This window comes from Scyliorhinus canicula, chromosome 18, assembly GCF_902713615.1.
Source record: "Scyliorhinus canicula chromosome 18, sScyCan1.1, whole genome shotgun sequence".
NCBI classification, from domain to species: Eukaryota; Metazoa; Chordata; class Chondrichthyes; order Carcharhiniformes; family Scyliorhinidae; genus Scyliorhinus; species Scyliorhinus canicula.
Window position 1 is genome coordinate 69,433,122 of NC_052163.1, and position 24,965 is coordinate 69,458,086.

Sequence of the window (24,965 nt, forward strand, 5' to 3'; positions counted from 1 at the left end):
TCCCAGTGCTAACCACTGCACCACATGCTGCGCCTGCTCGCTTTCTCACCATATTCATACACCGCCACTGTTGCCCTCCTCAGCTGCCCACCCACCTTCCCCATGGATATCAACCTGAACTCCATCTGCAGCTTCTGCCGCTCCTTCAGCAACACTGCCTCCGGGGGAGTACCTCCTGTCGACCTGCAGAATCTCCTCAACTAGCCTTTCCAACCGTTTAGCTCAGTGGGCTAGAAAGCTGGTTTGTAATGCAGAACAAATGCCAGCAGCGCGGGTTCAATTCCCATACCTGCTTACCCTAACATGCGCCGGAATGTGGCGACTAGGGGCTTTTCACAGTAACTTCATACTTGTGACAATAAAAGATTATAGTTATATGTGCCCGTATCGAAATGAACTCCCTTCTCACCACTGCCTTCACTGCTTCCCACAGCGTGGCCCCTGTGTCATTCAGCCCCACATACTCCCGAATGGCCTCCCTCACCCGCTTACACACCTTCCCCTCACCTGCTCACACACCTCCTCATCCGACAAAAGCCCCACATCTAGCCTCAATTGCGGGCGCTGCGCCCCCCCTTACTTACCCACAAGTCCACCAAATGCAGTGCATGATTTGACCCCACTATCGCCGAGTACTCAACATCAACAACCCCACAGTGCCCCAAGATAAAAATATTCAATTCGGGATTTCACCCTGTGCATATGCGAAAAAAATTTAAATTCCTTTTCTCTCACCCTCCCAAACCTCCAGGTATTCATTCCCCCACGTGCTCCATAAACGCCTTTAGCTTCTTCGCTGCCACCGACACCCTCCCCGACCGGTTCAACCTCGGGTCCATAACCGTATTAAAATCCCCCCACCCCATTATCAGCCAATGCAAGCCAGGTCGGGGATGTTCCCCAATACGCACCTCAAACTCCAAATCATCCCAGTTCGGAGCATAAACATTCACCAAAACCACTGACTTCCACTCCAATTTCCCACTCATAACCACATATCTACCCCAGAGTCAGCCACTATACTCCCCACTTCGAATGCCACCCGTTTATTAATCAAAATCGGGACACCTTAGTTTTAGAATGTAACCCCGAATTAAATACCTGCCCTACCCATCTGATCTGATCCACCACCTTCAGATGCGTCTCCTGTAACAGAGCTATGTCTGCCTTCAGACTTTTAAATGTGCAATCACATGGGCACTCTTGACTGGCCCATTCAACCCTCGCAGGTTCCACATGATCAGCCTTGTCTGGTGGGGGAGGGGAGTTATGGTTGATCATGATTGGCAGAGCAGGTTTGAAGGACCTCCTCCTGCACCGATCTATGCTTCTATGATATGACAGAATTTCATGCTCAGATTGAAGGCGAGAAGTGTGCGTCAAACACTAGTGCTACAAACCTAAATAAAGGAAATTCTAAGTATATGAAGATGTCGCAGCAGAATTTTAAGGAGTTATTTAATGGCTGTCAGGAAAAGTTTATCCCAGTGAGATAGAGACTTTGAGAAAGGTGCATCATCTGTAGCTAAATAGTTTAGATTAAAGCCTTATTCACACCCCGAGTTATATTATTCACTAGGATACAATCCCGGTTTGAGGTAAGTGGAATCCACACCAATGCAACAGTGGTCTTTCTCAAGTGTGGTGCAGGCACCCAGGAATCAAAACACCTTTTTCTTGTACCACCACTCTTTGAGCCACACTTTTCTCAATATTATCCTTGAGGTTCTTATTTCATATAATCTCTACAGTGCAGGAGGGCATTTAGCCCGAGTCTGCACCGACCATCCAAAAAGCACCCTACCTATGCCCATTCCCCCATCCATCCCCATAACACTAAGGGGCAATTTAGCATGGCCAGTCCACCTAACCTGCTTACCGTTGGACTGTGGGAGGAAACTGGAGCACCCAGAAGAAACCCACACAGACACGGGGAGAAGATACAAACCACCCAAGTGGAAGTCACCCAAGGCTGGAATTGAACCCGGGTGCCTGGTGCTGTGAGCCAGCAGTGCTAACCACTGTGTTGCCCCCGTGAACCCAGTTCTTCAAACCCCTTCTCAGAATCACATTTAGTTCTACGTATCTTAGTCATTCCTACATGCACAAGAACCAGATCCTCCTGCTCCAACTCCCAAGTTCATTTTGAACCACAGGATGTCATTAAACCTGGTACCAGGATTACTTTTTGTCCTGGTCAACATTCCTCCCTCATGCAGACAAAGGGATATCATTTTGCACTGGGTTCATTCTATGCACAAAGTGGCTGTGTACAAAATATGTAGCTGTTATATTTCGGTAAAAACTTAAACCCTTGAAATCAGAGAAATGTTGGACAGTCAAGCAAGAGATAAAAATAAACACAACTCAAGTCTTCCCTTTTATTAAAAATACACTCTGCTATAAATATTTTTGAGGTATAAACCATAAAGACTAGATACATAACTGCATAAGAGTTTTAGGATGATTCAAGGTGACTCACTGCTTTAGCATTCACCTCAATTTCCATCCACTGTACTCCTACCGTATCCTGGAGTTGCTGACTTGCCAACAGTCCCTTGAACGTCACCTGAATCATCAATGACAGTCAAGTCCAGGCACTCAAGTGCTACAAGGCTATTTGACGATGGAGAGCACAGCTCAGCTTTATTCTATCATGGCTAACATACATTTCCTAAGCAGGGAGTGATCAGGAGTGGCTGAGTTTTTCCCCCCCTCTCTGCTCCTGAGACTGGCCGTGGCCACAGCCTCTGTTACCAGGTCTGCTCACTATGCCCCAACTGAGAATCAAACCTGGAATCTTGTACTGGGATTTGTGACCCATATATAGTGGTTTGGGCAGCACTATATTACAACACATTGAATATTAATCTGAACAATATAATAGATTAAAGCCTTTCACCCCTCCCAGAACCCTAGCTGTTTCTCCACCAAGTGGAACCTCACGGCAGTACAGTACAGACCGACAGAAAACGAATACTTGACAGGGGTTGACAACCTGGAACCTCAACAGTGTGACGCTCCCAAAATCTCAATAAATGTTTATGCTGACATATATTAGTATTTTTGCATAAAAATTAAATCAGAATGACAAGCTGGTTGCCAAAATACATGCATCTCTTTAAAAAAATAAATATTTAAATAGCCTCCTTACAGCACTATAATTACAATCTGCTTTGCATTCCATTGCTGGCCATATTCAGGAACTAAAATCTGAGAACAAGGCCAGTTTTAATCTCTTCATTTAAAGCAACGCTGAGTTGAATCCTCTTGAGCCAACCACTTTATAACAGCTCATAACAGCAGTTAGTTCAGTCAACTAAACTCACACCTCCATATGACCCAGAAAGAAGTATAAAGATGGAATGGGATTGGGTGGGAAGGATCCGACAGGTACACAAACTTTTCCAATGCATTGCGAGAGCCCACACTCAAATAGAAACTAGTATCAAGTTTGGGCTGTCAAAGGCATGTGGTGACTTGAAAGGAGTCAATCGATGATCATTGTGAGCGAGTTTTGTGCCTGACATCTGTATTCAGGTGTTGTTGATATCTTGTACTTTCTTTACGGTTGCCCAAGATATCGCAGAACAGCTCGTACCAGAAGAAACTGAATCCGGTGGAGATGGCTGCTTTCAGCACGCTGGGAGACAGGCCTTTGAAGAATCCTCTCAGGCCCTCTCTCTGAGCCACTTGATAGGCACAGTCCAGGAACCCACTGTAGGATTGGACCTGGAATGCAAAAATCACAAGGGGGTTAGTGACTGTAACTTTGCTCCCACCTTTTTTTTTTTTAAATAATTTTTATTGGAATTTTTTGAAAAATATATATCAACAAAATAATCACAATAACAATAATAGTAATAAACACCCCCCGGCACACGTAGCAACGCATATAACAACCCCCCCCCCAACCCCAATAAACAACAGAATAAATTAATAAGCAAATTAACTTAAACACTATCCCCCTAAAAAACCCCACCCCCCTTTCCCCCACTCCCCCCCCCAGGTTGCTGCTGTTGCTGACCTAGTACCTTATCGTTGAGCCAGAAAGTCAAGGAAAGGCTGCCACCTCCTAAAGAACCCTTGTACCGACCCCCTCAGGGCGAATTTGACCCTCTCCAGCTGAATGAATCCCACATTGTTGTTAATCCAGGTCTCCACGCTCGGAGGTCTCGCATCTTTCCACTGCAGCAAGATCCTCCGCCGGGCTACTAGGGACGCAAAGGCCAAGACATCGGCCTCTTTCGCCTCCTGCACTCCCGGCTCCACCCCAACCATCGCGAGTCCCCAGCCTGGTTTGACCCTGGATCCCACCACCCTCGACACCGTCCTCGCCACCCCCTTCCAGAACTCCTCCAGTGCCGGGCATGCCCAGAACATATGGGCATGGTTCACTGGACTCCCCGAACACCTGACACACCTGTCTTCGCCCCCAAAGAACCTACTCATCCTAGATCCGGACATGTGGGCCCGGTGCAGCACCTTGAACTGGATGAGACTAAGCCTCGCACATGAAGAGGAGGAGTTCACCCTCTCCAGGGCGTCCGCCCATGTCCCCTCCTCAATCTGCTCCCCCAGTTCCACCTCCCACTTAGCCTTCAGCTCCTCTACCGACGCCTCCCCCACCTCCTGCATTACCTGGTAGATGTCAGACACCTTCCCACCCCCGAAAGCACCCTATCCCTTACCCCCCGCGGGGGCAACAAAGGAAACCCCTCCACCTGTCGCCTAGCAAACGCCTTGACCTGAAGGTACCTGAACATATTCCCCGGGGGGAGCTCAAACTTCTCCTCCAGTTCACCAAGGCTCGCGAACCTCCCGTCAATAAACAGGTCTCCCAACTTCCTAATGCCCGCCCTGTGCCACCCCACGAACCCGCCATCCATGTTCCCTGGGACAAACCGGTGGTTCCCCCCCAGCGGGGCCTCCACCGAGCCCCCCACTTCCCCCCTGTGTCGCCTCCACTGCCCCCAAATTTTGAGGGTAGCCGCCACCACCGGGCTCGTAGTGTACCTCGTTGGAGGGAGCGGCAGCGGCGCCGTTACCAGTGCCTTCAGGCTCGTGCCTCCACAGGACGCCATCTCCATCCGTTTCCATGCTGCCCCCTCCCCATCCATTACCCACTTACGTACCATCGAAACATTAGCCGCCCAATAGTACCCAGAGAGGTTGGGCAGCGCCAGCCCCCCTCTATCCCTGCCCCGCTCCAAAAAGACCCTCCTTACCCTCGGAGTCCCGTGCGCCCAAACAAATCCCAAAATGCTGCTGTTCACCCTCCTAAAAAAGGCGCTCGGACCAAAAATGGGGAGGCACTGAAACAAAAACAAAAACCTCGGGAGCACCGTCATTTTAACGGACTGTACTCTACCCGCCAACGACAACGGCAGCATGTCCCACCTTTTAAATTCCTCCTCCATCTGCTCCACCAACCTAGTAAAATTAAGCTTGTGCAGAGTCCCCCAGCTCCTAGCCACCTGAACCCCCAGGTACCTAAAACTCCTCACTGCCCTCTTTAGCGGGAGCCTACCAATCCCCTCCTCCTGATCTCCCGGGTGTACGACAAACAGCTCACTCTTGCCCAGGTTCAATTTATATCCCGAGAAACACCCAAACTCAGCAAGAATCTCCATCACCTCCGGCATTCCCCCCACTGGGTCTGCTACATACAACAGCAAGTCGTCCGCATACAGCGACACTCGGTGCTCCTCCCCACCTCGCACCAAACCCCTCCACCTCCTCGACTCCCTAAGAGCCATGGCAAGAGGCTCTATTGCCAGCGCAAAAAGCAAGGGGGACAGGGGGCACCCCGCCTCGTCCCACGGTGGAGCCTGAAGTACTTGGACCTTCTCCCATTTGTCGCTACGCTCGCCATCGGGGCCTCGTACAGCAACCTCACCCATTTAATAAACCCCACCCCAAACCCGAAACTCTCCAACACCTCCCACAAGTACCCCCACTCAACCCTGTCAAAGGCCTTCTCCGCATCCAATGCCAGCACAATCTCCGCCTCTCCTTCTGCTGCCGGCTCTTTGCTCCCACCTTAATACCTTGACCCAGTTGACCCCTGTGCTGATTAATTATCTTGCTCTCTGGAAGTTTGATGCTTAGTTCACGGACACTGTTCAATCGCTGGTCCAGTCTCCAAACCTGCACTGAGCCAGAGAGCATCTGGAGACAATATGGCCGAGGGGAGCTTCACAACCGGATCCTGCCCTCACCCGTCACCTACACTGCTCCACCTTTCAGCAGAGTTCACCACACAGCTGGAGCCCATTCAAGATGCTCAGGCCTTGAACAGCATTGGCAACCTTTACACAGATGGAGTCAAATCTGGGATTTCAGTGCATTTTATTCATGTATAGATAGATTAACATAGAACAGTACAGCAAAGAACAGGCCCTTCGGCCCTCGATGTTGTGCCGAGCAATGATCACCCTACTCAAACCCACATATCCACCCTATACCCGTAACCCAACAACCCCGCCCCCCCCTTTAACCTTACCTTTTAGGACACTACGGGCAATTTAGCATGGCCAATCCACCTAACCCGCACATCTTTGGACTGTGGGAGGAAACCGGAGCACCCGGAGGAAACCCACGCACACACGGGGAGGACGTGCAGACTCCGCACAGACAGTGACCCAGCCGGGAATCGAACCTGGGACCCTGGAGCTGTGAAGCATTTATGCTAACCACCATGCTACCGTGCTGCCCACGGTACACACGGATGTGTATCAGGATCTGCTCCATACATTATCCTTCAGTTCAATTAATAAATCCCCAATGGCACAGGTGGAGTGGAATTCTCCCACAACCCATTCCAGCTCCATGGGCTGCTCCCAAACGCATGTTTCTCTGTATTTTCATAGATTGGAATGTGTGATAAATCCTGAAATTTAGCGCTCCAAAGCTTTTTTTCATGCATAGTAGCTTTTGACAAGGTGCCACACAAAAGGTTGCTGCTTAAGATAAGGATGCATGGTGTTAAGGGTAAAGTAGTAGCATAGATAGAGGATTAGCATGGTGCAGCAGGGTAGCATGGTGGTTAGCATAAATGCTTCACAGCTCCAGGGTCCCAGGTTCAATTCCCGGCTGGGTCACTGTCTGTGTGGAGTCTGCACGTCCTCCCCCTGTGTGCGTGGGTTTCCTCCGGGTGCTCCGGTTTCCTCCCACAGTCCAAAGATGTGAGGGTTAGGTGGATTGGCCATGCTAAATTGCCCGTAGTGTCCTAATAAATGTAAGGTTAAGGGGGGGGTTGTTGGGTTACGGGTATAGGTGGATATGTGGGTTTGAGGAGGGTGATCATGGCTCGGCACAACATTGAGGGCCGAAGGGCCTGTTCTGTGCTGTACTGTTCTATGTTCTATTAGTTAATTAATCGAAAGCAAAGAGTGGGGATTAATGGGTGTTTCTCTGGTTGGCAATCAGCAGCTAGTGGTGTCCCTCAGGGATCAGTTTTGGGCCCACTGGGGACCAAGTGCAATGTGTCCAAGTTTGCAGTCGACACTAAGATTAGTGGCACAGAAAAAAGTGCAGAGAATACTGGAAGTCTGCAGGGGGATTTGGATAGGTTAAGTGAATGGGCTGGAGTCTGGCAGATGGAATACAATGTTGACAAATGTGAGGTTATCCATTTTGGTAGGAATAACAACAAAAGGGATTGTCTAAGTGATAAAATATTAAAACATGCTGCTGTGCAGGGGGACCTGGGTGTCCTAGTGCATGAGTCACAAAACGTTGGTTTACAGGTACAACAGATGATTAAGAAGGCAAATGGAGTTTTGTCCTTCATTGCTAGAGGGATGGAGTTCAAGACTAGGGAGGTTATGCTGCAACTGTGTTAGTGAGGCCACACCTGGAGTAGTGTTCAGTTTTGGTCTCCTTACCGGAGAAAGAACGTACTGGCACTGGAGGGTGTGCAGAGGAGATTCACTAGGTTAATCCCAGAGTTGAGGTGTTGGATTACGAGGAGAGGTTGAGTAGACTGGGGCTGTACTCGTTGGAATTTAGAAGAATGCGGGGGGGATCTCACAGAAACATATAAAATTATGAAGGGAATAGATAGGATAAATGCAGGCAGGTTGTTTCCACTGGCAGGTGAAAGCAGAATTAGAGAGCATAGCCTTAAAATAAGGGGAAGTAGATATAGGACTGAGGTCAGGAGGAACTTCTTCACCCAAAGGGTTGTGAATCGATGGAATTCCCTGCCCAGTGAAGCAGTTGATGTTTCTTCATTGAATGTTTTCAAGATAAAGACAGATAGTTTTTTGAAGAATAAAGGAATAAAGGGTTATGGTGTTCGGGTAGGAAAATTGAGCCAAGTCCACAAAAGATCAGCCATGATCTCATTGAATGGCGGAGCAGGCTCGAAGGGCCAGATGGCCTACTCCACTCCACGTTCTTATGTTAGTACCACACACTGGGCAGTGAGGTGAAGTAGGGCACAGGTAGGGATAAAAGAAAAGGATACGGCATGTGACAGCACTGACCACACCATCCTCTTCCAATGCCTCGCCACCACTGTTCAGCAGGCTGGGACTATCGTTACCTGGTTCCATTCTTATTTTTCCAGTTGCAACTTGAAAATGACTCACAATGGCTTCTCCTCTTCCGGCACCATTGCCTCCGGGTTTCCTGAAGAGTTATCATTGATCCCCTATTTCTCCTAAAAATATTGCCCTTCACCAACATTAATCACAAACTGACCAGTTTTGAAGTGTGTTAATGACGTTTATATCAATCCCTCTTGCGTTTTCACACTGCTTGTGCACTACCCAATTGTCACGGCCATGTAATTATAGTATAAATTTTAGAGCGTTTTAAAGGAATTTAAAACCACTTTTCAAAATGGAGGTACAGACAGACACCCTGGCAACTTTCTGTGCTTGTTTAGACCTTGTCAGTCAGGGCAGCACAGGGCGCAGTGGTTTGCACTGCTGCCTCACGGCACCGACGACCCGGCTTCGATTCTGGCCCCGGGTCACTGTCTTCACATTCTCCCCGTGTCTGCGTGGGTCTCACCCCCACAACCCAAAAGATGTGCAGATCCTGGCTTGGGTCAGTGTCTGTGCGGAGTCTGCATGGTCTTCCCCGTGTCTACGTGGATTTCCTCCGGGCATTCCGGTTTCCTACCACAGGTCCTGAAAGACGTGCTTGTTAGGTGAATTGGACATTCTGAATTCTCCCTCTGTGTACCCGAACAGTTGCTGTAGTGTGGCAACTAGGGGATTTTAACAGTAACTTCATTGCAGTGTTAATGTAAGCCTACTTGTGATACTAATAACGGTTATTATTATTGGAAAACAAACTCCTGTGCACATTGAACAGAAAAGCTACAAGACCATGCACCCTGGACAAACCCCTTCCCACATCTCCATAAGCAAAGTGGGAAGAGTTGGTCTTCAAACACTGAGCTCTTCAGCACCTGGCAGCTTTTGAGATTCCAGTGGAGAGGTGTTCACATTTACAACTGGCGGCCAGTTTAGCTCAGTTGGCTGGGCAGCAGTTTTGTGATGCAGAGTGTGGCCATCAGCGTTGGTTCAATTCCCGTACCGGCTGAAGTTATTCATGAAGTTCCTGACTTCTCAACCTTGCCCCTCACCAGAGGTGTGCTGATCCTCAGGTTAAACTACCACCAGTTAATTCTCCCTGTCAAAGGGGAAAGCAGCCTATGGCCATCTGGGACTATGGTGACTTTACTTTTACTTACATATACCATAGAACCAAAGCTCTCACCTGTCCAAAGGCAGCACGTGCTTGCCCAAATCCTTCCACCTGCAGTCTCTTCTTGAGGAAGTCGAAGGGGTACGTCAGTGTTTTACTGATGACACCTGCACAGCTGCCACACAGCAGATTCTCTATATTACCTAGTAAAAAAAGAACAAGTTAAGAATGTTGTTCACTGTGGCTCAATGGAAGTATTCTCACCTCTTCAGTCACAGGTTTTTACACAAAATCCAGGCTGGCACACCCAGTACTGTAAGAGTGCCATCTTTCAGTTCAGATTCTAAACCATCACAAGAACACATTCAAAGATCCCAAGGTACTACGTGAAGTGAAGAGGTTTGCCTGCGTCCCTTAACCAGATGATCTGGTTATTGCTATTTGTGAGAGTTTACTGTCTTCACAGTGGCTGTTACGTTTCCTGCAGCACAATAGTGACATTATAAAAGTACTGTTAGGATCCCAGATGAGTTGTGGCACGGTGGCACAGTGGTTAGAACTGCTGCCTCATGGCACTGAGGACCCGGATTTAATCCCGGCCCTGGGCCACTGTCCATATGGAGTTTGCACATTCTCCCATTCACCTGCACAACCCGAAGATGAGCAGGTTAGGTGGATTGGCCACGCTAAATGGCCAGCATGGCTTTAGGCAGCATGGTAGCATAGTGGTTAGCATCAATGCTTCACAGCTCCAGGGTCCCAGGTTCGATTCCCGGCTGGGGCACTGTCTGTGTGGAGTCTGCACGTCCTCCCAGTGTGCGCGTGGGTTTCCTCTGGGTGCTCCGGTTTCCTCCCACAGTCCAAAGATGTGCGGGTTAGGTGGATTGGCCAGGCTAAATTGCCCTTAGTGTCCTAAAAAATAATGTTAATGGGGGTTGTTGGGTTACTGGTATAGGGTGGATGCGTGGGCTTGGGTAGGGTGATTTATTGCTCGGCACAACATTGAGGGCCGAAGGGCCTGTTCTGTGCTGTACTGTTCTATGTTCTATGGTCGCTAAGCCCAAAATACTTCCCTACTGAAATATCAATCACCTGACTTATTCCCCAATATCAAGCTGTGAAGAGCAATTGTATAGTCTGTGGTTGTTTTCCTTGGAACAGAGGAGACTGGGGAGTGGGGGGGGGGGGCATGATTGAGATGTTTAAAATTGAGGGGCATTGATAAAGTAGACAGGTAGAAACTTTTCCCCTTGGTGGAGGGATCAGTGACCAGGTGGCATAGATTTACGGTAAGGGGCAGTAGAAGGGAATGTGAGGAAAAACGTTTGCACTCAGAGGGTGGTGAGAGTCTGGAACTCGGTGCTTGGAAGGGTGGTGGAGGCAGAGATCCTCATAACATTTAAGAAGTATGTAGATGTGCACTTGCAATGCTAAAGCATACAAGGCTGTGGACCAAGAGCTGGAAAATCGGATTAGAATAGTTAGGTGGTCGTTTTTGTTTTTACCAGCACAGACGCGATGGGCCAAGGGACCTTTTCTGTGCTGTAGACCTCTTTGACTCATCCGGGATCCTTTTAAAAAAATAAATTTAGAGTACTCAATTATTTTTATTTCCCAATTTAGGGGCCAATTACACCCAAATTAGACGGGGACTGGGGAATGTGGATTGGGAGTAGCTATTTTAAGGCAAATCCACGTCTGGCATGTGAGAGGCTTTTAAAGGCCAATTGATTGAAGCGCAGGACAGGCATGTCCCCACGAAAATGAAGGATAGAAAGGATTCGTGAACCATGGGTGACAAGGGAAATTGTAAGCTTAGTCAAAAGGAATAAGGAAGCACACGATAGGTCTAGGCATCTAAAAACGGATGATGCCCTTGAGGAGTACAGTGGAAGTAGAAAGGAATTTAAACGTGGAATTAGGATGGCTAAAAGGGGCCATGAAATGTCTTTAGCAAACACGGTCACGGAGAATCCCAAGGCTTTTAATGCATTTATTAGGAAGAAAAGGGTAGCAAAAGAAAGAATAGGTCCACTCAAGGTTTTGTGAAGGGTAGGTCATGCCTCACAAACCTTATCGAGTTCTTTGAGAAGGTGACTGAACAGGTGGACGAGGGTAAAGCAGTTGATGTGGTGTATATGGATTTCAGTAAAGCGTTTGATAAGGTTCCCCACGGTCGGCTATTGCAGAAAATACGGAGGCTGGGGATTGAGGGTGATTCAGAGATGTGGATCAGAAATTGGCTAGTTGAAAGAAGACAGAGAGTGGTGGTTGATGGGAAATGTTCAGAATGGAGTTCAGTTACGAGTGGCGTACCACAAGGATCTGTTCTGGGGCCGTTGCTGTTTGTCATTTTTATAAATGACCTAGAGGAGGGAGCAGAAGGATGGGTAAGTAAATTTGCAGACGACACTAAAGTCGGTGGAGTTGTAGACAGTGCGGAAGGATGTTGCAGGTTACAGAGGGACATAGATAAGCTGCAGAGCTGGGCTGAGAGGTGGCAAATGGAGTTTAATGTGGAGAAGTGTGAGGTGATTCACTTTGGAAAGAATAACAGGAATGCGGAATATTTGGCTAATGGTAAAATTCTTGGTAGTGTGGATGAGCAGAGGGATCTCGGTGTCCATGTACATAGATCCCTGAAAGTTGCCACCCAGGTTGATAGGGTTGTGAAGAAGGCCTATGGTGTGATGGCCTTTATTGGTAGAGGGATTGAGTTCCGGAGCCATGAGGTCATGTTGCAGTTGTACAAAACTCTAGTACGGCCGCATTTGGAGTATTGCGTACAGTTCTGGTCGCCTCATTATAGGAAGGACGTGGAAGCTTTGGAACGGGTGCAGAGGAGATTTACCAGGATGTTGCCTGGTATGGAGGGAAAATCTTATGAGGAAAGGCTGATGGACTTGAGGTTGTTTTCGTTAGAGAGAAGAAGGTTAAGAGGTGACTTAATAGAGGCATACAAAATGATCAGAGGGTTAGATAGGGTGGACAGCAAGAGCCTTCTCCCGCGGATGGAGGTGGCTATCACGAGGGGACATAGCCTTAAATTGAGGGGTAATAGATATAGGACAGAGGTCAGAGGTGGGTTTTTTACGCAAAGAGTGGTGAGGCCGTGGAATGCCCTACCTGCAACAGTAGTGAACTCGCCAACATTGAGGGCATTTAAAAGTTTATTGGATAAGCATATGGATGATAAGGGCATAGTGTAGGTTAGATGGCCTTTAGTTTTTTTAATTTTTTTTCCATGTCGGTGCAGCGTTGAGGGCCGAAGGGCCTGTACTGCGCTGTATCGTTCTATGTTCTAAGGACAATGGAGGGAAGTTATGCGTGGAACCACAGGAAATAGGTGAAATCCTTAATGAGTACTTTGTATCGGTATTCACCAGGGGGAAGGTCATGACTGATGTTGAGGTCAGGGATGGTTGTGTAAACACTCTTGAGAGCATCAACATATCAAAGAAAGAAGTGTTCAGTATCCTAAATTGCATTAAGGTAGATAAGGGCTAGATGGGATCGCCCCTTGCAGGATGCAAAGGGAGAAATAGCTGGAGCCTTAACAGATATTTTCACATCTTCTTTGGCCACAGGCAAAGTTCCAGAGGACTGGAGAATAGTCAATGTTATTTCCTTGATTAATAAAGGAAGCAGGGAAAATCCAGCAAGTTATAGGCCGGTGAGCCTGACATCAGTGGTGGGGAAGCTTTTGGAAAAGATACCGAGGGACAGGATATATGCACATTTGGAGAAGAATTAGTGACAGGCAGCATGGTTTTGTACGGGGAAGGTCATGTCTCACCGACTTGATTGAGTTTTTTGAAGAGGTGACAAAGAAAGTTGATGAGGGAAGGGTTGTGGATATAGTTTACATGGACTTTAGTAAGGCATTTGTCAAGGTCCACATGGCAGACTGGTACAAAAACTAAACTGACATGGGATTTGGGATCAGCTGGCTAGATGGATACAGAACTGGCTTGATTATAGAAGACAGAGAATAGTGGTGAAGGGTGCTTTTCAGAATGGAGATCTGTAGTTAGTGGTGTATCTGGATCAGTGCTGGGACCTCTGTTGTTTGTAGTATATAGGAATTATCTGAAGGAAAATGTGGGTGGTCTGATTAGTAAATTTGTGGATAACACCAAGATTGGCAGAGTTGCTGATAGTGCCGAGGATTGTCAGAGGAGACAACTGGATATAGATAGATTGGATATTTTTTTAAATAATCTTTATTGTCACAAGTAGGCTCACATTAACACTGCAATGAAGTTACTGTGAAAAGCCCCTTCGGCATAGAAATGGCAGATGGAGTTTAATCTGGACAAATGAAAGGTGATGCATTTTGGAGATTCAAATCCAGATATGATTTATAATAGGAACATTTACATACAGAGGGGTATGGGTGTGCAGGTCCACAGTTCCCTAAAAGTGGTAACATAGGTGGCCAAGGTGATTAAGAAGACATATGGCATGCTTGACTTCATCAGCCGGGGCATTGAGTACAGGAGTTGGGAAATCATGTTGCAGCTATATAAAACCTTGGTTAGGCTGCATTTGGCGTGCAGTTCTGGTCACCACATTATCAGAAGGATCTGGAAGCTTTGGAGCGAGAGCAAAGAAGGTTCACCAGGATGTTGCCTGGTCTCAAGGGCGTTGGCCACGAGGAGAGATTGAATAAACTAGGATTGTTTTCACTGGAAAGACGGAGGTGGAGGGGAGACCTATACAATTATGAGAGGCATAGACAGGGTGGATAGTAAGAGGCTTTTTCCAAGGGTGGAAGTGTCAATTACAAGGGGGCACAGGTTCAAGGTGAGAGGGGGAAAGTTTAAACGAAATGAAGTTACTGTGAAAAGCCCCTAGTCGCCACATTCCGGCGCCTGTCCGGGGAGGCTGGTACGGGAATCAAACTGTACTGCTGGCCTGCTTTAAAAGCTAGCGATTTAGCCCAGTGAGCTAAACAACCCCTAGATGTGCAGGGTACGTTTTCCACACACACACACACACACACACACACACACAGAGTGGTGGGTGCCTGGAATGTGCATTAACATTAGTAGCATTTAAGAGGCATCTGGATGGCTAATCATAACAATCTTTATTGTCATGAGTAGGCTTGCATTAACACTGCAATTAAGTTACTGTGAAAATCCCCATGCAGACACCGGGAGAGCGTGCAGACTCCGCACAGACAGTGACCCAGCAGGGAATCGAACCTGGGACCTTGGTGCTGTGAAGCAACAGTTCTAACCACTGTGCTACCGGCATGAATGGTGGGCAAATAAAGGGATATGGACCGACTAAGGGCAGATGGTTTTGTTTTAGTTAGGGTATTATGATTGGCACAGGCTTGGAGGGCCAACGGGCCTGTTCCTGTGCTGTACTTTTCTTTGTTCTCTGATCTAAAACTCTCCAGCCCAGGCAACATCCTGGTAAATCTCCTCTGCACACTGACCAGTCCATCTGCCCAGAGATAACCCAAATATTTGCAACGTGAAAGATTATGACGAAATGTTACTGCACCACAGAGAGTGATAACACTGACCAATAGGTATATTTTGTGTTTAAAAAAACTTTAATATAAACATAGAATTAACCATATTAGCAACAAATAAATAGCTTTACAGTTAACAGTCACAAAAGTTAAGTTAAAGGAAAATCTTTAACATACTCCCTACACCTGCCACTACATATTCCAATTAAGCAAACCAATACAATTTAAATACCACTTCTTAATAAAGTTAACAATCAGGCTTACTTGGTTTTCTCTGTGCAGAGCCTTTGGAGGGAACATTTGAGGAGCAAACGGAAAGACACTTCTTGGCAGACTAAAATCCTATGGCAAACTGAAACTACAGACAGACCTGGCTCCTCCTCCTCATAATTACATCATCTAAGTTGACTTCCAGCAGGGGAGGAGAGCGGCCGCAGGCAACTGTAGTGTGGCAACTAGGGGATTTTAACAGTAACTTCATTGGCAATGGAGCTCCTCCAGCAGTCCAAACTGCACAAACTGGCCGGACTGCTCCCCCCTCCCGGCAGGAGAATGCGGGGTACGACAAGCGGGGACCGAGCCAGCAACGGGGACTGTACTGTTCTATGACTCTCGGTCCGATCAGAAGCCTCTCTCTCTCGACCCTCCTGACCCGGTGTATGGGTGGGTGAGAGAAAAAAAGAACTTTGGGCCTCACGGTAGCATGGTGGTTAGCATAAATGCTTCACAGCTCCAGGGTCCCAGGTTCGATTCCCGGCTGGGTCACTGTCTGTGTGGAGTCTGCACGTCCTCCCTGTGTGTGCGTGGGTTTCCTCCGGGTGCTCCGGTTTCCTCCCACAGTCCAAAGATGTGCGGGTTAGGTGGATTGGCCATGCTAAATTGCCCGTAGTGTAAGGTTAACGGGGGGATTGTTGGGTTACGGGTATGTGGGTTTAAGTAGGGTGATCATTGCTCGGCACAACATCGAGGGCCGAAGGGCCTGTTCTGTGCTGTACTGTTCTATGTTCCCCCTTTTTATATATTTTTAAAAAAACATTTTGAAAACTTTTTGAAAAAGAAGACACTTAAAGAGAAAGAACCTTTTTTGAAAAAAAGGGTTGGGGGGGGGGGGGGGAAGGGGTTAAAGGAGAGAAGGGAGGGGGAAAGAAAAGAGGGGGAAGAGAGAAAAGAGGGAAGGGGAAAAAAAGAAAGAAGAAAAAAATGCCAGAAAGGAGCCAAAGCAGAGAGAGAAATGGCACCACAAGCAGAAGGGGCCGTAGGCGAGCCAGCTCAGACGAGCCAACTGACGCATAAAGCGGCGGAACGGAAAGTTTGCAGCAACAAAAAGAGCTGGGTGGACAGGTGCATTTTCCCTTTGGGCCAGGGGAGAACTGGAAGGCAGCCTTTGCCGAGGCGCTGAGGGAACATCAGCAGGAAAACAAGGCAGAGACCAGAGCAGACATGGAAGCCGCAATGCAGGCAGCAATGGCCAAGGCCCTGGTGGAGGTGCAACTTGCCCTGGGTAGAGCAGAGGAAAGACTGGAAGCCCAAGAGGAGAAATTGGAAGCCCAAGAGGTGATCATTAAGGAGCTGGAAAAAGCCATGACTGACATGAGCGACCGGGTCACGGCCCTGGAGAAGGAGGTGGTGAGACTGGTCACAATGCAGGGGAGCTTGAAGGGCAGGGTGGACGATCAGGAAAACCGCTGAAGGCGGCAAAATGTCAGGATAGTGGGCCTACCAGAGGGGATCGAGGGAGAAACCCCACGGCATACATGGCCGAGATGCTGGGCAACTTAGTGGGGAGGAAAACTTTCCCCAACCCACCAGAAACGGACAGAGCAAACCAGTCGCTGCGCCCGAAACCCAAGGCAGAGGATCAACTGAGGGCAGTTATAGCTGTTTAGGGTGACAAAGATGGTTACGGACACGGGGACGGTATGTCATGGTGCACCGGTAGTACTAGTTAACGTGTACGCGCCCAACTGGGACGACACGAGCTTCATCAAAAAGACCATGGCAGAAATCCCAGACATACCGACGCACCGACTAATCACGGGGGGGGGGGGGGATTCAACAGTGTACAGGATCCAACGACTGACAGATAAAGCCCCAAAATGGGGAAAACCTCAAGCATGGCAAAGAACTCGGTCACTTTATGGAACAGATGTGGACCCCTGGAGGTTCACCCACCCAGGAGAGAAGGAGTTCTCCTTCTTCTCCCCAGTACACAACACATACACCAGAATTGGCTTCTTTGTGATGGGGAAAACGGTGCTTCCGGGGATAGACAAAGTGGAATACTCCGTAATTCTGATATCCGACCACACTTCACACTACATGGACGTGAGGCTAGAGACGGGCAGGGCGCAACGCCCCACACGGAGTTGGACATCGCCCCACTAGCTGACAAGGCCTTCAACAAAAAGATATTGCAGGCCATAGCAGAGTACACAGAGAACAACCAGAATGTGGAGGTCTCACCTAAAGGCTGTAGTAAGAGGGGAAATTATCGCTTTCAAAGCGAGAAGAGACAAAGAACAAAGACAAAGAACAAAGAAAATTACAGCACAGGAACAGGCCCTTCGGCCCTCCCAGCCTGCGCCGATCCAGATCCTTTATCTAAACCTGTCTCCTATTTTCCAAGGTCTACTTCCCTCTGTTCCCGCCCATTCATATACCTGTCCAGATGCATCTTAAATGATGCTATCGTGCCCGCCTCTACCACCTCCGCTGGTAAAGCGTTCCAGGCACCCACCACCCTCTTCGTAAAAAACGTTCCACGCACATCTCCCTTAAACTTTCCCCCTCTCACCTTGAAATCGTGACCCCTTGTAACTGACACCCCCACTCTTGGGAAAAGCTTGTTGCTATCCACCCTGTCCATATCTTTCATAATTTTGTAGACCTCAATCAGGTCCCCCCTCAACCTCCGTCTTTCCAACGAAAACAATCCTAATCTACACAACCTTGCTTCACAGCTAGCACCCTCTATACCAGGCAACATCCTGGTGAATCTCCTCTGCACCCTCTCCAAAGCATCCACATCCTTCTGGTAATGTGGCGACCAGAACTGAACGCAGCATTCCAAATGTGGCCTAACCAAAGTCCTATATAACTGTAACATGACCTGCCAACTCTTGTACTCAATACCCCTTCCGACGAAGGCAAGCATGCTGTATGCCTTCTTGACCACTCTATCCACCTGCGTTGCCACCTTCAGGGTACAATTGACCTGAACTCCCAGATCTCTCTGTACATCAATTTTCCCCAAGACCCTTCCATTGACCATATAGTCCGCTCTTGAATTTGATCTTCCAAAATGCATCACCTCGCATTTGTCTGGATTGAACTCCATCTGCCATTTCTCTGCCCAACTCTCCAATCTATCTATATTTTGTTGTATTCTCCGACAGTCCTCCTCGCTATCTGCAACTGCACCAATCTTAGTATCATCTGCAAACTTGGTAATCAGACCACCTATACCTTCCTCCAGGTCATTTATGTAGATCACAAACAACAGTGGTCCGAGCACAGATCCCTGTGGAACACCACTAGTCACCCTTCTCCATTTTAAGACACTCCCTTCCACCACTACTCTCTGTCTCCTGTTGCCCAGTCAGTTCTTTATCCATCTAGCTAGTACAGGGAGGAAAGGGCGGTTAGGCAGCAGCTGGTTGACTCCATACTGGATGTAGACTGTAATTACGCCGAGGCCCCAACCTTAGAGGTCCTGGCGACAGGAAAGAGCTACAAAGGAACTTTGATCTGCTCTCCACTAGGAAAGCAGTGCACCAACTCCATCAGGCATGTGGGGCCCTATACGAACATGGAGACTGTGGAAGACAAAGCCAGCCGCCTGTTGGCACACCAGCTGAGAAAGCACCAGAGAAATTGCACAAATCAGGGATACCAGAGGCACATTAGAAACAGAACCAGAAAAGATCAACAAAACCTTCAAGGCCTTCTACCATGGGCTGTAACCTCAGAGCCCCCAATGGGGGATTCCAGGATGAAACGGTTCCTTGATGGACTGGACATACCAGTCGTAGGGGAGGGCAGAAAACGGAGCCTGGAAATACCACCAGCACTGGGAGAGATCAAGGACAGCATTAGCTCCATACAGGCAGGGAAGGCGCCAGGACCAGACGGATTCCTGGCGGACTTCTACAAAACATTTGCAACAGCACTGGCCCCGCACCTGCAGGAGATGTTCACAGACTCGCTAGCTTGGGGCACACTGTCACCCACGCTAGCATAGGCCTCCATCTCACTGATACCCAAGAAAGATAAAGACCCAATGGAATGTGGGTCAACGGAATGTTGGGCAGCACGTTAGCACAAGTGGATAGCACTGTGGCTTCACAGCTCCAGGGACACAGGTTCGATTCCCAGCTGGGTCACTGTCCGTGCGGAGTCTGCACGTTTTCCCCGTGTCTGTGTGAGTTCCTCCGGGTGCTCCGGTTTTCTCCCACAGTCCAAAGGCGTGCAGGTTAGGTGGATTGGCCATGATAAATTGCCCTTAGTGACCAAAAAGGTTAGGAGTTATTGGGTTATGGGGATAGGGTGGAAGTGAGGGCTTAAGTGGGTCGGTGTAGACTTGATGGGCCGAATGGCCTCCTTCTGCACTGTATGTTCTATGTCTATGTCTACAGACTCATCTCACCGCTGAATGCAGATGCCAAAATACTGGTAAAGTCCTAGCCAAAAGGCTAGAAGACTGCGTACCAGAGGTGGTCGCAGAGAACCAGACGGGCTTTGTCAAAGGTAGGCAGCTAACCTCGAACATCAGGTGCCTGCTGAATGTGATAATGACCCCATCCGGGGAGAGAATACCAGAGATGATCATCTCCCTAGGCGCAGAAAAGGCCTTCGACGGGGTCGAATGGAAATACCTCAGAGGTACGGCAGCGGTTCGGACTTGGAACAGGGTTCACCTCCTGGGTACAACTCTGATACAAAGCTCCCATGGCGAGTGTACGGACCAACAACACCAACTCCCGATACTTCCAGCTGCTCAGGGGCACCAGACAAGGATGCCCACTGTTTAAATACTGTAGGTCATGTCGGCATAAGGAAGGGGGAGGTTTTGGGTATTCTAAAAGGCATTAAGGTGGACAAGTCCCCAGGACCGGATGGGATCTATCCCAGGTTACTGAGGGAAGCGAGGGAAGAAATAGCTGGGGCCTTAACAGATATCTTTGCAGCATCCTTGAGCACGGGTGAGGTCCCGGAGGACTGGAGAATTGCTAATATTGTCCCTTTGTTTAAGAAGGGTAGCAGGGATAATTCAGGGAATTATAGACCTGTGAGCTTGACGTCAGTGGTAGGCAAACTGTTGGAGAAGATACTGAGGGATAGGATCTATTCACATTTGGAGGAAACTAGACTTATCAGTGATAGGCAGCATGGTTTTGTGCAGGGAAGGTCATGTCTTACAAACCTAATAGAATTCTTTGAGGAAGTGGCAAAGTTAATTGATGAGGGAAGGGCTGCAGATGTCATATACATGGACTTCAGTAAAGCATTTGATAAAGTTTCCCATGGCAGGTTGATGGAAAAAGTGAAGTTGTATGGGGTTCAGGGTCTACTAGCTAGATAGATACAGAACTGGCTGGGCAACAGGAGACAGAGAGTAGTGGTGGAAGGGAGTGTCTCAAAATGGAGAAAGGTGACCAGTGATGTTCCACAGGGATCCATGCTTGGACCACTGTTGTTTGTGATGTACATAAATGATCTGGACGAAGGTATAAGTGGTCTGATGAGCAAGTTTGCAGATGATACTAAGATTGGTGGAGTTGCAGATAGCGAGGCGGACTGTCAGAGAACACAGCAAAATATAGATAGATTGGAGAGTTGGGCAGAGAAATGGCAGATGGAGTTCAATCCAGGCAAATGCGAGGTGATGCATTTTGGAAGATCTAACTCAAGAGTAGACTATATGGTCAATGGAAGAGCCCTGGGGAAAATTGATGTACAGAGAGATCTGGGAGTTCAGGTCCATTGTACCCTGAAGGTGGCAACGCAGGTCGATAGAGTGGTCAAGAAGGCATACAAAGAACAAAGAAAATTACAGCACAGGAACAGGCCCTTTGGCCCTCCCAGCCTGCGCCGATCCAGATCCTTTATCTAAACCTGTCTCCTATTTTCCAAGGTCTATTTCCCTCTGTTCCCGCCCGTTCATATACCTGTCCAGATGCATCTTAAATGATGCTATCGTGCCCGCCTCTACCACCTCCGCTGGTAAAGCGTTCCAGGCACCCACCACCCTCTGCGTAAAAAACTTTCCACGCACATCTCCCTTAAACTTTCCCCCTCTCACCTTGAAATCGTGACCCCCTTGTAACTGACACGCCCACTCTTGGGAAAAGCTTGTTGCTATCCACCCTGTCCATACCTCTCATAATTTTGTAGACCTCAATCAGGTCCCCCCTCAACCTCCATCTTTCCAACGAAAACAATCCTAATCTACTCAACCATTCTTCATAGCTAGCACCCTCCATACCAGGCAACATCCTGGTGAACCTCCTCTGCACCCTCTCCAAAGCATCCACATCCTTCTGGTAATGTGGCGACCAGAACTGCACGCAGTATTCCAAATGTGGCCTAACCAAAGTCCTATACAACTGTAACATGACCTGCCAACTCTTGTACTCAATACCCCGTCCGATGAAGGCAAGCATGCTGTATGCCTTCTTGACCACTCTATCAACCTGCATTGCCACCTTCAGGGTACAATGGACCTGAACTCCCAGATCTCTCTGTACATCAATTTTCCCCAAGACCCTTCCATTAACCATATAGTCCGCTCTTGAATTTGATCTTCCAAAATGCATCACCTCGCATTTGCCTGGATTGAACTCCATCTGCCATTTCTCTGCCCAACTCTCCAATCTATCTATATTTTGTTGTATTCTCTGACAGTCCTCCTCGCTATCTGCAACTCCACCAATCTTAGTATCATCTGCAAACTTGCTAATCAGACCACCTATACCTTCCTCCAGGTCATTTATGTAGATCACAAACAGATCTACATAATACAGCATGCTTGCCTTCATCGGATGGGGTATTGAGTGCAAGAGTCGGCAGGTCATGTTACAGTTGTTTCGGACTTTGGTTCGGCCACATTTGGAATACTGCGTGCAGTTCTGGTCACCACATTACCAGAAGGATGTAGATGCTTTAGAGAGGGTGCAGAGGAGGTTCACCAGGATGTTGCCTGCTATGGAGGGTACTAGCTATGAAGAAAGGTTGAGTAGATTAGGATTGTTTTCATTGGAAAGACGGAGGTTGAGGGGGGACCTGATTGAGGTCTACAAAATTATGAGAGGTATGGACAGGGTGGATAGCAACAAGCTTTTTCCAAGAGTGGGGGAGTCAATTACAAGGGGTCACGATTTCAAGGGGAGAGGGGAAAAGTTTAAGGGAGATGTGCGTGGAAAGTTTTTTACGCAGAGGGCGGTGGGTGCCTGGAATGCTTTGCCAGCGAGGTGGTAGAGGCGGGTACGATAGCATCATTTAAGATGCATCTGGACAGATATATGAACGGGTGGGGAACTGAGAGAAGTAGACCTTGGAAAATAGGCAACAGGTTTAGATAAAGGATCTGGATCGGCGCAGGGTGGGAGGGCCGAAGGTCTGTTCCTGTGCTGTAATTTTCTTTGTTCTTTGTCCCCGCTGCTGTTCGGTCTCGCGATTGAGCCACTAGCAATAGCGCTCAGAGTGACAAAAAGATGGAGGGGGATTCGAAGGGGCGGCAGAGAGCAGAGTCTCACTCTATGCAGATGACCTGCTCCTCTACATTTCGGATCCACAAAACAGCATGAACGGAATCATTGCGCTCCTGAAAGAGTTTATCGCCTTCTCGGGCTACAAACTCAGTATGAGGAAAAGTGAAATCTTCCTGGTACACCCACAAGGGCAGCACTAATGGGACTGCAGTTTAAACAAGCTGGACACAAATTCCGCTACCTGGGGATCCAAATAACCCATGACTGGAAAGGGATCCACAAATGGAACCTCACCAGTCAGTAAAAAAGGACCTGCAAAGATGGAACACACTCCCATTCTTCCTCTTGGGGAGAGTCCAGATGATCAAAATAAACGTTTTGCCTAGGTACCTCTTCCTACTTAGATCTATCCTGATCTACATCCCCAAGGGCTTTTTTCAAAGCTCGAGACAAACTAATCATGGGGGGTGGGCACTTCCATCCCCACCCAAAAAACACTTCCCTCCAGTCCTGGAACCAACTATGGCAGCAATTTGGCCTGACCAAAATGTCGGACAAAGCTCCCATCTGCAACAATCATAGGTTCATTGAAGCCTACTCGTGACAATAAGTGATTTTCAATTTATATTTTTCAATTTCACACCAGCGCTAACTGACGTCACCTTTAAAAAATGGGGACAGGACATTTTGGGGACAGTGTTGCAGGATCGCAACACTGGACGAACTGACAGAGAAATTCCAGCTAGCCGGTGGATCGAGCTAAGATACCTGCAACTCAAAAACTTCCTACGAAAGGAGACAAGGACATACCCACAACCGCCACGACAGACATTACTGGAAGAGTTACTGGACGCAAGCATCCTAGATAAAGGGAACTGTAGCGACATGTACGACCGACTGGTAGAAAGGGCCGACACCGTACTGGACGCAACAAGAAAGAAATGGGAGGAAGACCTGGGGATTGAAATAGGGTGGGGACTCTGGAGCGAAGCACTGCATAGGGTCAACTCCACCTCCAGAGTGCAAGGCTCAGCCTGACACAACTAAAAGTGGTACATAGAACCCACTTAACAACAACCCGTATGAGTAGGTTCTTCCCGGAGGTGGAGGATAGTTGCCAACGGTGCCAAGGAGGCCCGGCCAACAACGCCAGACTTGCGGGGTACTGGACAGCCTTCTTCGAGGCAATGTCCAAGGTGGTGTGGATGAGGGTGGAGCCATGCCCGAACGTGGCGGTCTTCGGGGTATCAGACCAGCCAGATCTATTCCTGAGGAGGAGTGGACGCCCTTGCCTTTGCCTCCATGATCACCCGCTGTAGAATCTTGTTCGGCTGGCGGTCAGCAGCACCACCCAAAACTGGCTGCTCGACCTCTCAGAATCTCTCCAAATGGAGAAAATCAAATTTGCCATCCGAGGGTCAGGCGACGGCTTCCACAGAACGTGGGAGCCATTCATGCAACTGTTCCGGGACCTGTTTGTGGCCAACAAACAAGCAGAATAGCCAAGGCATGAGAGGGAGGGATAGACCGAGGGGGGGGGGGGGGGGGGGGGGAGACAGCTAAACCTAAGAGGATAAAAAGGCGAACCACAGGAGAAGGGGAGGTGGGAGGGGAGAGGAAAGAGTGGGGAGACAGGAACAATAGAGGGGAACGAGAGAGGTGGCAGGAGGCAGGGGAATGAATGATAGACGGAAGGAGGGCACGGGAAATGATAATAAACTTGACATCTACAGAAACAGAACAAGGAAAATCCAGGCGAAAGACAGGATGAACGGTTGAAGCGGAGGTGAACGCTTTTATGTTTGTTCTTTTTGTGGTATGTTTGTGTGTGCTCTTATATACATATATTATTCTGTGTACATAACAGTAAATATACTTTGTTCAAAACCACAATAAAAAACATTTATTAAAAAAAAATAATTACATAATCTGTACCTAAATCATAAGGTCTCCTTCCACAAGATATTTCCATGACCTGGTTAGCCAGGACAAAGTACAATATCTCTCACAGATGATGTGCACCCCAGAGACCTCCAAACCAAAAATATATTCCATTACCCACCTATCTGTAAATATGTAAATTCTTCTGAAATTTATCCGCA

At 48.2% G+C, this 24,965-nt stretch overlaps 1 protein-coding gene across 1 annotated transcript in view; it reads right to left on the reverse strand.

Moving 5' to 3' along the window:
- Positions 1–2,367: 2,367 nt before the first annotated feature.
- Positions 2,368–24,965, reverse strand: part of slc25a19 (solute carrier family 25 member 19) — a 75,830-nt gene continuing 53,232 nt past the window's right edge. Inside the window, exons 5-6 of the mRNA XM_038777386.1 lie at positions 9,739–9,869; positions 2,368–3,732 (exon numbers count right to left, since the gene is read on the reverse strand). Of these exons, the coding sequence (XP_038633314.1) occupies positions 3,502–3,732; positions 9,739–9,869 (362 nt within the window). The 3' untranslated portion in view covers positions 2,368–3,501. The remainder of the gene's footprint in view (positions 3,733–9,738; positions 9,870–24,965) is intronic.